Source organism: Taeniopygia guttata, chromosome Z (genome assembly GCF_048771995.1).
Source record: "Taeniopygia guttata chromosome Z, bTaeGut7.mat, whole genome shotgun sequence".
Lineage (NCBI taxonomy): Eukaryota > Metazoa > Chordata > Aves > Passeriformes > Estrildidae > Taeniopygia > Taeniopygia guttata.
The window spans coordinates 69,334,050-69,350,912 of NC_133063.1; the positions used below are offsets into that span (position 1 = coordinate 69,334,050).

General features: G+C 40.1%; 1 protein-coding gene across 4 annotated transcripts; it reads right to left on the minus strand.

Moving 5' to 3' along the window:
• Positions 1–1,535: 1,535 nt before the first annotated feature.
• AK3 (adenylate kinase 3) lies at positions 1,536–12,790 on the minus strand. 4 transcript variants are annotated; one of them, XM_072921622.1, is made up of 7 exons: positions 12,644–12,787; positions 11,917–12,211; positions 7,567–7,686; positions 4,581–4,753; positions 3,760–3,875; positions 2,809–2,927; positions 1,536–1,890 (listed from the first exon to the last, which is right to left on the minus strand). In XM_072921622.1, exons 2-6 carry the CDS (start codon positions 12,062–12,064, stop codon positions 2,819–2,821), a joined length of 666 nt encoding a protein of 221 aa, XP_072777723.1. In that variant the 5' UTR covers positions 12,065–12,211; positions 12,644–12,787; the 3' UTR covers positions 1,536–1,890; positions 2,809–2,818. The 4 variants fall into 4 exon arrangements, with proteins under 4 accessions (XP_072777723.1, XP_041566950.1, NP_001232629.1 ...); XM_041711016.2 differs by lacking the exon at positions 3,760–3,875 and having other exon boundaries at positions 12,644–12,785; XM_041711017.2 differs by lacking the exon at positions 1,536–1,890 and having other exon boundaries at positions 12,644–12,790.
• Positions 12,791–16,863: the final 4,073 nt, after the last annotated feature.

Sequence of the window (16,863 nt, forward strand, 5' to 3'; positions counted from 1 at the left end):
TTAGTTAAATATTAAGGGAAACTTAAAGGAAAACAAGTGACTTCAGGTTGTTTTTTAACTGAATGTTGTGTGCAAGGGTAGTAAGGGCAATGTAGCACAGTGACTTGCAACTGCTACCCTTAGCAGTGGAGCCATTGATCTAAAAAACTTACACAGTAGAAGTTAATTTTTAAGTTTCTATGGGGATAAAACTAGATGGTGCAGAAATAAGTGTCAAATGTTAAGGAGATTCCCTCCCCCTGCTCTTTCTGGTTCACAGAAATTTATGTGTGCTGGTGAGAAAAAAAATTGACTGTTTTTTATTGAAATCAAAATATAAGAGTACAAACAGCTAACCAGGGTTTCTCACTGTAATATGTAGACATTTCATCAAGAGGACAGTACAAGTGGTCCACCTTCCTGCCAAGCTTTCTTTAAATGAAAGAAAAACTGATCGTAGTGGTAGCTGCTCCTAATATTGTTGGTTTATGGTAAGGGGAAAATACCAAAAATTCTACAATGACCATCTCTTTTTAGACTCAAATGTGTCTCAATATTCATAATGCTAAAACTGGATGTGCAGATGCAGTCCAAGGTATGTCAGCAGACCAGCTCTGTAGCTGTTTACAGTCACTGCTAAAGGAGATTGGAACCTGCATTACTCGGACACAGCTACTTCAGACATTATCTAGACAGAGTTATTTGTTCCTCAGATTTTGCTGACTCTTGAAGCTCCCACCCTGATGAGCATTAAAAAACGGCTGGGAGGATTCATTGAAAAATAGCAGTGTCTGCAGTCCCTGGGCTGTTAAAAAGTGTGGACTGTGGGAGTCTGTATTTCCAGTTATCTAGTGGATAAACACAAGAGCTGGTCAGAGACAAGAATCTCATGAAAACCAGTCCAGTTGCTACAATAAAAATTGCTACAGTAATATGCCAAAGTTAATATTTTGACCACTGGAAATCATGTCAGTGGCATCAGTGAGCACTTGTTCTCAAAGATAGTACAAAAGACATTCACTGGTTGAGATCATCTAACTACAGGTTTACCAGATTACACAATCTGTTCACTATCTACTGTCTTTTTACTGATTAAGTCTTGCAGGGTTGCACAAATACAGAGGTTTTACCAAATGTTTTACACATCACTGAAACTCCATTTCCCATGCCTGCAAAATAGTTGCTCTGAGGGCAGAAATATAAACGTTATAATTGCTTAGATAATTTGCCCCGGTACTAAGTGTAATTTATGGTGAACAAAATCAAGTCAAATCTGTGTAAGCAAAATAGAAACTAACCTTTCCATAAGATAAATTCCCATACATACGAGCTCTTGTCTGAAATGGTTCTTTGCAGATCAGTAGTCATTCTTCTTCACAGCTGCTGGCTAGCTCCAGCTAGGCACATGTTCAAGGAATGTGCTTGCATGTTCCTGTCATTGCTTCATTGAGTAAATTAATCAATGTGCTTTCTAATTAAGCTGCATTCTGAAATGTTTCCTTCACCAATCAATATTGCAAATGTATTTTCCAAATAAGAAACACAAGAAAATTAGCTTTTGTTAAAGACAGTTACTGTATTTTTAAAATTAGGTATATTTAGTATAAAAAAATACAGCATTGAAGTGGTAACCACAGGCAACAAAATTTTACCATAGTGTAAGTTAAGGGCAGCATAGGACTTAAATTATTGATGAGTCTGGTAGACTACTTGGACAAATCCTTGATTGATGAATCTCATGTAATTGGGAGTGAGCTATGAAAGATGAGCAGAAGTTTGACCTATTTTCACCTGGGCTTGGCAGCATCTTTCTGGCTCACATCTGGCAACTTGGTTTGAAGGAAAGCATAGATATGTGGCCAGATCTTATTGGTTTCTGTTCCAGAAAAGGATTTCAATAACCCTTTTTTCCTAAGGAAGAAAAAGAAGAAAGTATTAGAGATGTCAAATTCCTTAATTGTTCCAGAGTGTGAAAAATATGCATGTGATATAACACCAAGAAAGCTGTAGCACTGGAAATGCAGGCTGGACATTGATTTCTGCTCAACAGTCCTGGAAGAATACAATGAAAGGTGGTGAATATGGAAATACAGAAAGGACAATCATGGATGTTGTCAGAGTCTGATTTGATTTCTTCATCTAGGCAAGGCAAGACTAGAGCTCTACATGGTGACCTACTATGTATCTATATATTAGCAGTATGATACTTGCAGCTTTGCATTAAGAGAAACATTTTGTATAATTTTGACTCTTAAAAGACTAGTAATTTATTTCCACTCCACAATGAAAATGACAATTCAGAATTAGCTGCTTATTCCTAAAGAGTCTTGCTAGCTGTGCTCAATCACAGTCTTGTTCTTAGAACAGCCAAATTTAAATCCTCATTAACAGTTTCTCTATTTGTCTGTTGCTTCTTGACCCTTTGCACTTATTAGAAGAGCTTCTACTTAAACATCCAGAAAACAAAATATTGTAAATTCTTGCCAAAAAAAGGAGCTGTCTGTTACCTCACCCACCAGAGCTGTTGTTGCTCAGAACAGTACTGTGGTGTATTGAATAATACATAGCATTCTTTATGAAGCTAAATGTGGCTGCTGCAGTGACAGGCTATTTACTTTACCACACAGGTTCCAGAAATCCCATGCAGCCCTGGAAAACCATACCCATTCTACTGGGTTGATTTCTTAATGAGTTCATGAAAGCTACACAGCTACTCACACCACACTCAGTGTTGTGGTATAATATATTCTGTAACAGAGAGATCTTTTCCTTGCTATGCTGCTGCACAGTAAGATTTGGGAATGTAGAAGAGCAGATACTACTACTTACCGATAATACTCTAGAACAGGTTTTGTTTGTGCATCGTAAGCCTGAAGCCTCTTGCTGACAGTCTCCGGCTTGTCATCATCACGCTGAACAAGCGGCTCACCAGTGATGTCATCGATGCCCTAATCATGTTAAAAACAAATACCAAAGTATACTTCTTACTTCTCATTAAGCATGCTTCATGTCATTTTCTATTTAAATTATGATCAATTTCCACTTAATCAGAGTGTAGATCGCTTCTTATAAAGAGAGGCTGCTGCCTGTGTTCTTGTCTGGAATGTAAGTTGTTGACTTTCCAGTAAAACAGTCTGTCAGTTAAATATTTCCTCAGTATTGTCAATGAATATTAGGTCATCATAACTTGACTAATTTGTCCTCTGGAGCATTCATAGAATATGGGGAACATGAAGACAAAACCTTCGCATACAAGGGAAAACAACATGCCTGTATAACAGGAAGTAAGACACCAACTGGACCTTCATTTGACGATACTAAGATAGGCAAAGGAATTAATGGCCCGTTTTTTTAAGTTGCAAAATGGAAGAGTTACCATTTAACAACAGCTGTACAAAGAATGGCATATGAGTCAGCTGAAGCTTTCCCTACAGAGGTAGGGACCTAATGTGTGAGGTTTTGTTCCTACTAAGTAAGTAAGTATTTTGCAGGTCTGTTAAGATAATAGAGACAACTGTATTTCACCTGTTTAGCTTTATCCCATGTTTTCAGTTTAAGTATTGCAGTTCACTGTGTTGTGGTAAGTCTCCTAATTAGTGAAAGGTAAGACATATCCTAAATAGCAAAGCTCTGGCAGCTGAAGCCTGCTCTGGTAAGTCTGAGAACTTGATGTTCTATCTTGCCTGTGCTCTTCTGCAATTGAAAATAACCATGATTTTAAACACCTTGTTTTAAACAAAACAAAGGCAGTATTTGCAGTTGTGCACTTCCAGTTCTTACCTGGTATTTTGAGCTGGCCTCTTTTCCTGCAACACTGAAATCCAAAAACTACAGGGCCTGCAGTGCTTCTGATGTAAATTAATAGAGCTTCCAGGTGAAATATGATGCCACAACAGCTAAATTATTTAGAGTTAAGGATAAGATACAGTTTTAGCTGAGTCGCACTAAATCAAATCATTCTTGAAAAAACTTAAGGTAACAATGTATGGTCTTTATCTTAAAGCTCCTCTTTAGGATATTTCAAGTCATAACAATCTGTTGAAAATTAAATCTATTGAAAAGCTTCCCTGACTTGAAAGTTTCTGTATCCAGTTTTGCAGTACAGCAGCTCTTCTCTTGAAAATACCCATCCTGGTTAAATATAAACATGGGGAAAGCATGAAGTGGATTCCTCTGACTGGTGGTTTAGTGTTTCCTATATATAAAGCATGACTCCTCTGGAGGAAGGAAAAGAAAGCTACATTTTGAATTGTACAGGCTGCAAACAGGCTAAGACCATGCCCAGATCCTGTGCCAGTGCACAAGGCAGACAGTATTCCAGATCAGTGAACAGCTTTAACAAGTGCTTACAAAACACCATGGTGTTCTGCCCTGCAGGGGACAAATACGTTGTCCACCAGCTTGAGGTTCTGCCAGGTCACTAACATAACCTCATACCAGCACAGTGTTACCAGAAAGTTTCTGTGCTCCCAAGAAATGAGATGAGCCATTTTCTTCTGAGCTGCTGTGTTTTGAAACAACACATGCAAACAAAATTTTACTGCAGCTAACAAATACTATGCAGTACTTATCTAGTGCCAACACCAATGCATATTGCTTACCTGCACTTTGGGAGGACTGAATTCAAGATTGTAGACTCTGCCACTAGCAGGGTGGATCCAGCGTGCTGTAAGCCGACACTTTATGGTTTCAAATGGCACGTCCAGGTCAATCACAGTGTCTATGTGACATTCTTTATTGAGGGCTTCTGCCTGAGCAACTGTTCTGGGGAAACCTTTTTAAAGGAAACAAATTCATAAAATTCTGAAAGCAGAGTTATAGAAAAAATTACCTAGATTGAGTCATTAGAGAAAATAATTGTTACACAGCAGAAAAACCAAAAAGCATTGTCATGGTATATAAAGATGGAAGAGACAACAGATTTTTTAATATCTTTCAGTGTGTCATGGCATTTTAACTTTTTAATGCCTCCCAGGTTTTATTTCTTTATTTCAGCTAATCATCTTCCCAAAAGTGCAATGAATAAGTGCAAACATACCCCATATCATATATACACCACATACCACTACACTGAATAAAAGCCCCCTATTACACATTTGGAATAATAAAAGATCAAATGAAAAGAACAACCTAGAAACATTTGTGGTACCTCTTACTTTCACAGCTGTGTAAGTCTGGCTTAGGGTCATTTGGACATTGCAAACCTATTTTACTCAGCTGCAGTAAGCCAATATATTTACTAGAGGCAGTACAGGATTTAGAAGGTTTCTGAAAGTTTCTGTATATCAAACTCTTCAGATATGATGACTGTGAGAACACTCAGGCTGATCAGGAACCTGTCTGCACTTCAAAGACTCTGCATTTTGCCCCATGAACTCTGTGGCTCCCTATTCTATGCCTTAAACTATTAGATGATTTAGTGTAAATTAGGAGGGGTGCAGTGGGAACAAAGAAGAAAGCCAAGGGCTCCACAAAGAAATTGAAATGAAAAATTGAGCACAAGACCTTCCTTCAGTAGTCAAAGCTACTGCAGAACATGCTATTGCATCCTATATTCACTGGAACAGTTCCTTTCCTCAAAAAGCCCTAGCATAGTCTCATGTTCTGCATAGCTTGTAGTTTGCAACATACCATACAAGTAAACTTCTCCATAAAGGCACGTACTGATAGGCACAAACTTAAGAAACTGTTGCACAATGTTTATCTGTCCATTGCATGAGTAAGGAAAAACATTACAAAAAGACAGAGTTGATTAACTCAGACCAAGTGCTTGCTTGTGCATTAAGTCTCTTGCACCTGGCTTGCATCACAGTCATGAGCTGCCCTCATCCTATTTCTCACACATTCACATTATCTCATGGACGTGCTTCTGAATGCTAAGAGCAGAGGAAGAGCCAGGTCTTCAACACTGCTGTTGAACGCTGTTCAAGAACTGCTGTTCTTTCTTACTGCAGCTACCATATTTCTAAGTTACACAGCTGGAAAGTGAGTTTGCTTGGGATTGAGTAATGAGAAAATTCCTCAACAAATTGAAGTACCTTTACAAAAGGATTTCATTGAAATTGAACTGGCATTTTCTACATAGTGTTCTCTCTATACAGAAAAAGATCTGCAATAGGTGATGAATTATCAAGATTCCAGGAACACAGAGAAAAATGCTCTAGATTATACAGCACATAAATCTAAATAGATTATACCCACAGACACATACAACTCAGACTGCTACGTCTGCTGTGACTCTAGAAGCAACCAACCTATTATAAGGCAGCAAATGGGTGTTTGGCTAAGTGAACATATGAGCGGTTCAGTGACTCTGGTTTGAGATAACTGACCCCACCTGTTTGTTCTGCATTGCAGTTACCAAACTTACGATTTTGGGTTAACATATTTCAACAGTACAGTATTGTTCCTGTGAAGCCCATTATGCCAGAGCCATCCCTAGTGTAATTCATCGAGTCTTATTACAAATGCTGATGCAGACAAAATTTCTGCCCCAAAAGTTTAATGCAATTTCTGCTGCATGTTAATGCAGCAGAAATTGTTTTATTCTCTTATGGTCTCAATACAATCCTCCTGCTGAGCGTTGCCAGTGGGCACAGCTATACTGCTACACATCCAGATCCACAAGACTGGAACTGTACATAGGGCCTGAAACTAAAGAAAGAAATGCATTTATCTGCTGTTCTTTGCTTTATTGTTTAGGTTTCATTGTACTGTTCACTGTGGGAATAAAGCCTTTCTCTCAGAGAGGAACCCAGCTGTGCATAAAGCCACCAGAACATATCACTGTACCTAGGAGCAACTATATAGATATAATAAAGCACTAAGGGACAGAGGCCACTGGATTTTTCACTCCCTCTAAAGAGAAATAACTTTTTTGTTTTATCTGCTGAGGCAGGTTGTGACTAGAGTCTGAAAAAATGCATCCTGCCTAGACACTCTTTTTGTGCTGGGCTGTACTCCCATGGGCTGCAGTAACAAGAGCCATCCAGTTCATGAAGACAACAGCAAATACATTTTTTCTCTCTAGTAAGAATGCTGAAGCAATGAACTTACTGCAAAACAGTTCACCCTGGAGAAGAGAACCAAACAGTGAATGAAGGAGACCTTTTAGGGCAATTGAGCAATGTCTTTTATTACACTTCACACTGCTGCAGTACTTTTCCATACTTACCTTGTTACTGCATCACATTCCTACCTCGCTATTTAAATAATTCTAAAGCCCCATCCTTCAAAAGTTTTCCATTCCTCAAGGACTTTAATAAGAAAATACTTATAAAAAGAAACTTCTCAAAGCATATTTTAATGAGGAAATACCATATGAATTATCATTACAAAATGCTAGAATTGCCAGTTTTGAAATTTTTCTGGATCGTTGAACGATCCTTTTTAACATGAGTTAAATATCCCTGTAATGTTCTGAAGGCAGGGTACACCCAAAGCATTTGTCAGCCAAAGAAACTGGGGCAGACTATCTGCTGAAAGTTTCACAACGAGCTGGCAACCAGTGACCGAAGTTTTCTAGTCCCAGGTTTTCCAGAACAGATTTTCTCTTCATACATAGTGATACCCAACACAGTAACTTACCATCCAATAGCCAATTGTGCTGGTCTAGACTTTTTATCTCATTCAGCATTAGTTGTGTCATGATGTGATCTGGAATAAGCTGCCCTTGATCAATGTAGGACTTGGCAAGGATTCCCACTTCTGCAAAAGTAAAAGTTGCATTACACTCTCTCAGACCTCCAGCAAATGAGAAAAAGCCCACAAGCCTGCAAAAAAAATTGTTTTGTTTGGGATGACAGAGAAAAGTTATAAACAAGACAGACAGCATGCTTGCCAAAACTAAAAAATATCCAGATGATCAACTAGGATCTGCCCGTGCAAATACATATCTAATTAATTAGATCCACCTGTAGGGCAAAACACACCTCTATCCTCACAACCTCTGAATAAATTTACTCATATGTATTTGAAATATGAAGTTCCAAAAACTAAAATGAGGAGAGGCCATTAGCCAAGAGTCTTTAAAATAAGAAATAGAAAGGATACAAGTTTATTAAGATATCAGCCCTCAGACTTCTTGTAAAGAGAGTTATTTTCTCAGGTTAATGGCTAGTTATTAACTTACACTTAGGCTTCATTACGAACATAAACACCTTTGGCAGTCTGCAGTGAGACATGCTTGCCCGATATGTTATTTTTATGATTACTAGAGTTGCAAGAGGGTGTTCATGGATATTGTACACTATTTATGGGAGCACACAGACACTAGTATTTTCCCATGGAACTGACTAACCGTTAGTACCACTCATTTATTCCACTGGCTCACTAAAATTCAATCCATGGTAGTTCCAGCTATCACACCATGCTCCTACATGGCAGGCAGTAGTTCATGCTGTAGTTCACCCAAATCATGGGTATATCCAGGAAGAAATTCAGTTGCCTGGGTTGTGTCCTAGGCAATAAGTTTCCTTTATAAAACAATTACCCAATTACATTAAGTAACCCAGCACTGCAGCTAGACTGGTTTTATTGTGGGTCTAACAGAAGCCTTTACTTGCAGGCAGTTAAGATCTAGTTACAGAAAACTGAAGAAGAGAAAATGGGATGGACTGACATACCCACACAGATACAACCACTCTAAACAGAGAGCAATGACAAATGCCAGTCACATCTCAGTGCATGGAATGTGCAACAGGACAGAGGCCCTTCCTTTACATGAGGCAACCGAAAAGCAGTACATGCCCTCAAATCATGCAAATAGTAGTTTTGGTGATGAGAAAAATAAAAAAGAGAAAAAAAGAAAAAAAAAACCCAAATAAACAATTTCCCTTTACTGCCTGTTCACATCTGTAGTCAGCCTTTGATGAGTACAAAGATCATATAGAAACAGGCACTGCACACCTTGGCCAGACTTCAAAACACGCTCACTGTATGGAAAAGAGTCAGACTGTGGTGCCTGAGTCCTCCAGCGCAAACTGGAAAGAAGGTTACTGTCTGTTTGGGTACAAAGTGTCTTTTCTTTTCCCTAGCTCCCTTCTTCATACATTTTTTTATTATTCTAGTGTGCTTTGAACCATGTACACTGAAAAAGTAGGTTGGGAGAATAAATAAATCATGTCTGGATAGTTTAATGTGTACTTGATGCTTGGCTCTGCTACTGATTTATGTTGCAGCATTGCTTTAACTACAATGATCTAAAAATATGCGCAAGACAAGGTTCACAGGGAACAATTCTAACTTACTTTGGAAAGATTCATGAGTTTTTGGACCCAGAAAGATTTAGAATATGGCAAGCTATTATTAGACCAACAGAGCTTGAAAAATGCTGCCTTTTGCCCCCCTCTACAGAACTCAGGTAATTTAGAAAGTCACTATTACAGAAGGAAAAAAATAGGCAGAACCATACCCAAATAGTCATACTTTAGCACAAAATGTTGATACACTAGCTCAGAGCTTTATTTTCCCCACCCCTGCTCTTGGGAGAGGGATTTCATGGGGTTTTGTAAGTTTTATTTAGTTCTTTCAGGCTGGGTCTGAAACCACTAAAGGCATGGCAATCTTCAGAATTACAAGTAACACAGGTTTCTTTCCTTTATCGGTGATAACAGGTCTCCATGTTCCATGGCTTTACAAAGGATTGGCACATTCTAACCATATTACAGCAATCAAGCTCTAGCCATAATCAGACAATAATTACCTTAGCATTAGAGAAGTGCTCACAGACTCTCCACTGTCCAGAAAACAGAATGATAAGGACACTCATCTTCAACAGGACGTTTCAACAATGTCCATTTTCACAAGACAGCAAATGCAAAATTTGCACCATATAACTACTGTTAACTGTATCTATTTTTCCAAGGGCTTTAACTCCCCATGTTAGTGTAACCCAATTCCCAAAGAATTGGAAATTGCAGGACTCTTCTATTGTTATCAAAACTCATGGATCTTTGCCTTGACTGAATCTGTCTAGGTTGTCTGAGTTGCCTCTCGGTTGTTCTCCTATTTTCAGTGTATTACCTAGTCCTCCTACCTTCATCTTCGTCTCAACCATCTGGGAGCCATTTCTAAAACTAGTGACTGACTTTCAGTGAAATTGCAATAGAGTTTCATCTGGGTTTACTAGTGAATGAGAAACCCTGTAGCGGGTTCTTGTAAATTCTGCTGTAGCTAATTTAGAGCAAGCTTCACCTCTTAAGCTGTCCACTGACTTCTTTCCTTATATTCTGGATTTTAAAGTGTCTGCTAAATTTCAATTTCACATGTTTGTTCTCCTTCACAGTCTTTCATCTGTCCAACCAACCTAGAATTCTTTGCCTAATCACTTCTCTCTTCATCACTTCAGGCTCCCACCTCAATTCAAGCAATATGATATTTCCACTTGCAATTACCTCTTCTCACACAACCTTCAGTGTAATTCTGATGCTCTATGTTCTTGCACAAAACCTAAAGTATTTAGTAAACATTGTAAATCTCAAAACACTTCATAAAATAATTTTCTTCATTATCTTGGAATGGCTACCCACCAGGTCTTACACTGAAAGTTCATAATAGAGCAGTTTTGTTACCCTCTGTAAATAAAAACGTATGATTGTGCAACCACATAGAAATAGCAGGAATATGATCAGGTATGTCTACACAGGTGTGCTCCTGTCAAATTCTTAACTTACAGTTTCTACAATATCAACTATTGTAAAGTCAGTCACTGTACCAAAGTCATTATCCTTACTGACTAAACAGAAGTTGTGTCAAGACATGAAAATCACATCACAACAGCTTCACCTTCAGACATTCAGAGTATTCAAAAACTAAGACTGCCAGTTACCTAGGCATAATACTGCAGTGATACCTACAAGTGAATGGAATATTCTACAGCTTGAAGTTGCTGGAAATAATAATACTCCTACTTCATCACGTGCAGCCTGAGATGGTTCTTACAAGGTTTTTCACACTACCATACAGAAAAGCAGATGTGGAAGTCAGGAGGGAACCTTCCATCATTGCAAAAATCCACAGAGAGGGGGACTGTGGTATCTCAACTGAGGCCAGAGGTCAAGCTAGGACTATTCAGGAAGAATAATTCATATCTTTACCTCGTATAAGCGTTACTATATGTAAACACAGACCATGCTGAAACCTAAGCATGATGTGAACTCATAAGATTATAATAATTTTAAAAGCTATGCAGTTTGAAAATTTTGCACGTTGCTGTTTATGAAAGCACCACTATGTTATGCCTGCCAACTCAGGACTAGGCATAATTGTGGAATAATACTTTTAGCCATCAAATGAACATCCAGAAAAGTCTGGTTGCCCAAAACCCCTCCTCTTCTCTTGCCCTGCCTGTTAAAAGGTGTGAATTTTAAATATTCTCTTAAAAGAGAATATTTTTCTCTTAAAAGAGAATATTTTTCTCTTTTAAGATGCTTCCAGCTGGAGAAACCATGAGAAACTATCAGAACCATTAGAAACACGTACAAAAACCAGTGGGTGCTTACGAAAAGCACTCAAGGCAAGGAAGCAACGAGGTGTAACAAAACAGGGAAACAGGATAGCCCCGTTCACTTTCATGAGGAGGCTGGCAAGTGACAGCGTATGGAGGACCCACGGCTGCAGATACGAGGCCCACTTGAGTGGCCTCCGGAAGAGCTGAGTGAAGTCACCCAACCTCTGTGCGCGGGGGGGCACACGGAGGTGGGGCTGGGGGGCAGCAAACCCCATTAAAGAAGCGGCCTCCCTCCTCGGAGGGGAAGGGAGGGAAGGAGCGGCGCTGGGGGCAGGAATGCGTGTTGTGAGCGTGTGTCCCTTCCCGGAGCGGAGCTGCGCCCGGCGGGAGCCGCCGCAGCGCTGTGTGGGGACCGTTCTCGCGGGACGGGGACAGGAAGAGGAGCCGTCACCGCCGCGCACACATCCCCACCGCGTCCTCATGCCCACCTGTCTTCTTCTGCATGTTGTCCCTCAGCAGGTCGCCGCTGGAGAGGTGCTTCACGCCGAAGTGCTTGATAATCCGAGCGGAGACGGTGCCTTTGCCGGAGCCCGGCGGCCCCATGATGACGGCGCGCAGCAGCGGCGGCACTGCCATGCTGCTCCCGGTGCTCCCGCCGCTCCCGGCGCTCCTGCCGCGGGCGCGCAGGGGTGCGCAGGAGCGCGGCAGGAGCGCCGCCTTCCCGGGCAGCGCCGGCGAGCCCGGGCCGGTCCTCCCAGGGAACAGCCGCGGCAGCTTCTCCGGCTGTCAATCAGGGGCAGGAAGGAAAGATCCTTTACGTAAGTGCACGGGGGGAGGGAGGGATAAATTAACAGCGATAATAAAAACATCAGTGAAGCAAACTGCATCTCAGAAGGTCGCATCAGAGCGCATTTAGGCATCGCTGTTCAAACCGGCCCTGACAGCTCCTCCGCAACCCTCTGCCCAGGAGGCCCATTTTGGCTGCTCCCTAAGCCGTCAGCCCCTGCCCCTTCTCAGACACAAAGAGTCGTTTGGTTTGGAAAAGACCTTAAGAGTCACCGAGCCCAACAAGTAATCCAGCTTTGCCAGTCCATCCCTAAGCCATGCCCCAAAATGACACAAGCTCACCTTTTAAATATCCCCAGAAATGGTGACCACCACTTCCCTGAATTATCATGAGAATTTCCCAAACTGAACTGGGACATGGCTCCTTACCTGGCTATCACCAAATGTCTGCTTGGCTGCTGTAATATCCCATTGCAGTCACTGCCCTGCCCAGGTGCCCTGAGGCTGTGGCTGACTGCTGTGCTCCTTCACCCTCATGCTCAGCCTTGCTCTTGCTGGTCTCTCACAAATAAGCTCCCACTGTGTAGCAGCAGGCAGCTGCATTTTTAATGAGCTATGCCTGAGTTTTGTTTATGATACTTGAATGTGAACAACTGCAGGTTGTCCTTGCTCTGAGTAGTGTTCTTCCAAATACGAATCTATCCTTTCCCACAGATATGATTTGGTGATCTTCAGCTACACCAGAATGCAATATTTTGGCCAAAACATTAGATTGTCCCATTTCCTGAGCGTTCACAGTCATGTCCACAGCAGGAGAAGTAAGTCTTCCTGCTCAAGGTTCTGGAGATGCTAATGGATCTAAATCACTGTACCAGAAAAGTCACAGTGAAAAAGCGAACAGAAAGCAGAACTAGAGTCAAAATATCAACGAAATTCAGCTTCCTGTTTTAAAACATTGTTTCATCTCAATAATTTCACAGTGAAACAAGTAAAGTCAAAAGAAAATATTCTAATGGCTTTTTGGTACTTTGAAACAGTAAAGAAATAGGAATTCAGCCCCAAAACTCCCCAGTCAACAAAATTAATTGCCTTAACAATTGAGTAGGATGGCACTGGTTTAGCTCATAGAGCTCACTAGGAGCATAAGTCTCATTACACTGAGAAATGTGAACCTTCATAAATGAACATAATAGTACCTCTATTCCAGATTGTACTAGGACAGAAAGAGTTAAACGTTCAGAGCTTTAGCAGCGTTCCCAGGGCAACACCTCAGTCTGCCAAAGCACCACAGTCTTAAACAAAATTTGGCAGCAAAGGCCATTTAAATGTTAGAAGCCACACTGTTCATTTTAACCACTACACTTTAGAGACTTCTGAATGGCAGAAGTCCACAAAATGTGTTGATAAATCTTCCTAAAGCAAATATATAGGAAAACGGAAGGTAATGTATGAAATACATATCCAGCAAATAACTAGACTTGTCAGAGAGATCATTAGCTCTAATCGCCAATACCAGCAATAACTTCCTGTTAAAAAGGAAGCCTGAGGTTTAGCCTGTCTACAGGCCTATCGAGCAGCCCAGAAATCCAGACAGGAAGGCTAAGACAATCCCTTTGTTAAAGACTATTTAGAAACCTCTCTGAACTTCATAACAGATTCATGATGAAGGGGTGGAAAAGAATAGAAAGGCACTTCTCTCACACAGGTTCTTACGAACCTATGGCCTTTGCAGAACAGAAACGGGTACTTAGATTACAGAAAATATGTAGTAAAAGAAATTATTGTACCCATTTCCTTCACTATCTTTCCTGAAGTCCAAACCTTACTGTAGTAGTTTGTGAGTAGTTGTGACATACTCAGAAGTGGAAAAGGAAATAACAGAAGAAATGGTGTCAATTGTTCACTAGTTTGTATACAAGCCTTTACACATCTATTCTGTATTTAGAGACATGCAAGTGTTTTTTTTGGCAGCCTTATTATGATATTTGGAAACATCATCTTCATTCAGACTTAATTATTCACATCTTAACAGAGTAGTCAATGTTTATGTAACACAACTTGTACTATATACTGATTAATCTTTTTCACACATGTAGCCTACGGGTATAAATTAAAAAGTTAACTCTTGCTTAGTGAATATAGAAGTAACCCTCCTGGTGACTGACCAGTAACCAAAATCTTGTTGCAAACAAATCAAAATGTTCTAACCAATAAATAATTTTTCATATTACTCACCATTTATTTCAAACATAAGAAACATTTGAAGAGGCTTTTTAAGCCTTAAACCATCAAAAGAGTTTATGTCAGGTATGCTCCTTGGAGATCTAAACCCTTTCATCTGAGTTTGACACAGAATTCTTTTAGTACTGTTGAGTAACTACTTCCCAAGTGTTGTACTTTGTATCAAAATTAAATGGTTACTTACATGAGGAACGGGTCATAGCACACTGACAGGCAGGACATCTGACATGGTCTTCCACATAGTTTTTGTACCTCATTTGGTGGAGAGGTGGACAATCTGATGGGTGTAAATCTGACTGGAATAGAAGTGTAGTGCTTAGTGTTTTGTACCCTAGCAAAATCTGTTAATGAGCATGTTTTTCCAGGGCCTGTACTGACACCTTGTTTTGTCTAGTGTCTGTGAATAGCCCCTGCAGAAGAGAGAGAACACACCCTCGTCAATTTTGTCAGTAACACCAAACCATGTGGCCTGAGCACATGGACTTAGGGGCAGGAGGTGGAGCTCTGCAAGAGCAGGTGGGGAAAGGGGCCAAGCAGGACCCTGACAAAATTCAGAAAAGGCAGGTACAAAGTTCTGCATCCAGGACACTCCAACTACTTCCAACAGTGCAGGCTGAGAACTGACCAGCAAGGCATAAACTCTGCTGGAGAAGACTGGGGAGAACTGGTCTACAGCCAGCTAAGCACCATCCACCACTAAGTATGTGGCCACTAACATCCTGAGCCATATTAAGAGGAGGGTAGCCACTACATCAGGGAAAACAGTTATCTCTTCCTATTAGGCACTTCTCAGGCCACATCTGTGTACTGTGGCCAGTACTGGGCCCTCCAGTACAAAACAGTCATTGATCAGCTGGGACAGATTTAGCAGGAAATGACCAAGATGATCGGGGGATGGAGAAGAGACACAGCCACAGACAGATGGAACCATGCTTGTTCAGACTGGAGACGAGAAGGGTCCAGGAGTACCTAATAGCAGCCTTCTAGCACCCGTGAGAAGGTTACTGAGAAGGCAGGGACAGGCTGCTAACATGAGTGGCAGGACTCAGTACATCAGGCAGGGCAATCTAAGTATTAGTAGACTCAGGTCCCTGAGGTTTTTAAGACCCAACTGGATGAAGTCCTGAGCAACCCAGTCTGATCTTGCTTTGGTCCACAGATTAGGCTACAGATGTAGATTCCAACTTGGATAAGGCTGTGGTGCTGTATTTGCAAATAAGATACCTCATTAATAATGTTATTTTAAACAATGCACGAAATACTTATCCAGTGAAGGCTAACATATATACACAACACAGCTGAAAATTCTCCCTCAAAAAATTTATACCATCAAGAACACTTGAGAAGCAGATTTTTATTTTTTTATTAGATATAGGTTGAAATACGTAGAATGAAATGTTGCTGTTGAACTGTTTCCTTTAAAGTAGCAAAAACATAACTCTTTACAAACCAAAAATGTGGAGCTGTTATGCGTGATTCTTTATTTGGATTTAAATAGTGTTTTATTGCAAAGAGAGATATAACACTATATTTTTTGTGGGGTCACTTCTACCTTTATTAAAAAGCCTAATGAATTATTCCTACCAGATGGCTGAGTATAGCAAATTGACACTTATACATAGCATGGGTTGTTCCAAAACTCTAAGTTTCCTAGGAAATGTGTATTCTTCAGACGGAAATTCATTGCTTGTGCAAGCTTGTGTACACTCAAAACTTTATTTATTACAAAGATGAAACACATCTGAGTTTACTACATATAATACCTTCCACATATATTAGACAGTTTCTTTGTCTTTTTTGCTAAAACAGTTGTGTCCAGCTCCAGATCTGCATCCAAGGAAAGAAACAATAAATACAAGAAAAATAAATTAGCCACAAAAAACTTGTCAAAACTTCTCTTACAATTAAAAGAAGCAAACCAAAGCTGCAAGCAGATCAAAGAACATTCAGACAGTGCAAATCTGACTAGCTTCTGTACTGATGCCTTGGAAACTCAGTACAAGGCTTATGTCCTGTTACAAGCAATGGCAAAACTTCATTGGAGTCACAAGCTGATAATAATCTAATTCAGAATTTAAATTATTTGGAAAACATTTCTGTTGTCTCAGTGGTTCTTTTGAGCTGTATTTGGAGTTTGTAATCTTAGTCCTATCAAAAGAACTCATCACAGATTGTTTAGATATCCCTCAGAATAAAATTAATAAAATAAATAGAAAAATAAATTAAGTTCAAGTAAAAGAGAAGTTACATACCTGGGTTTCCGAGACTGTGTGAAAAGTCTTAGGAGATATGTAAACTAACAGAAATTCAGAGAAAAGTGTTATCTTTTTGCATTCTTAGAGCCCCCATACATTAGTAGAAGACAGATCTCTTTTGGAAGTTTCTGTAATAACCTTTTCTGCATTATT

What these genes read in the sequence shown, in the direction of transcription:
- AK3 (XM_041711016.2), bottom strand. Translation starts at nt 12,064, where the DNA reads ATGGCAGTGCCGCCGCTGCTGCGCGCCGTCATCATGGGGCCGCCGGGC. An exon ending in CAACATGCAGAAGAAGACAG is followed by an intron (nt 7,687 to 11,916) that starts GTGGGCATGAGG and finishes TTACTTTTGCAG; the next exon opens with AAGTGGGAATCCTTGCCAAG. An exon ending in TCAGTCCTCCCAAAGTGCAG is followed by an intron (nt 2,928 to 4,580) that starts GTAAGCAATATG and finishes TAACATGATTAG; the next exon opens with GGCATCGATGACATCACTGG.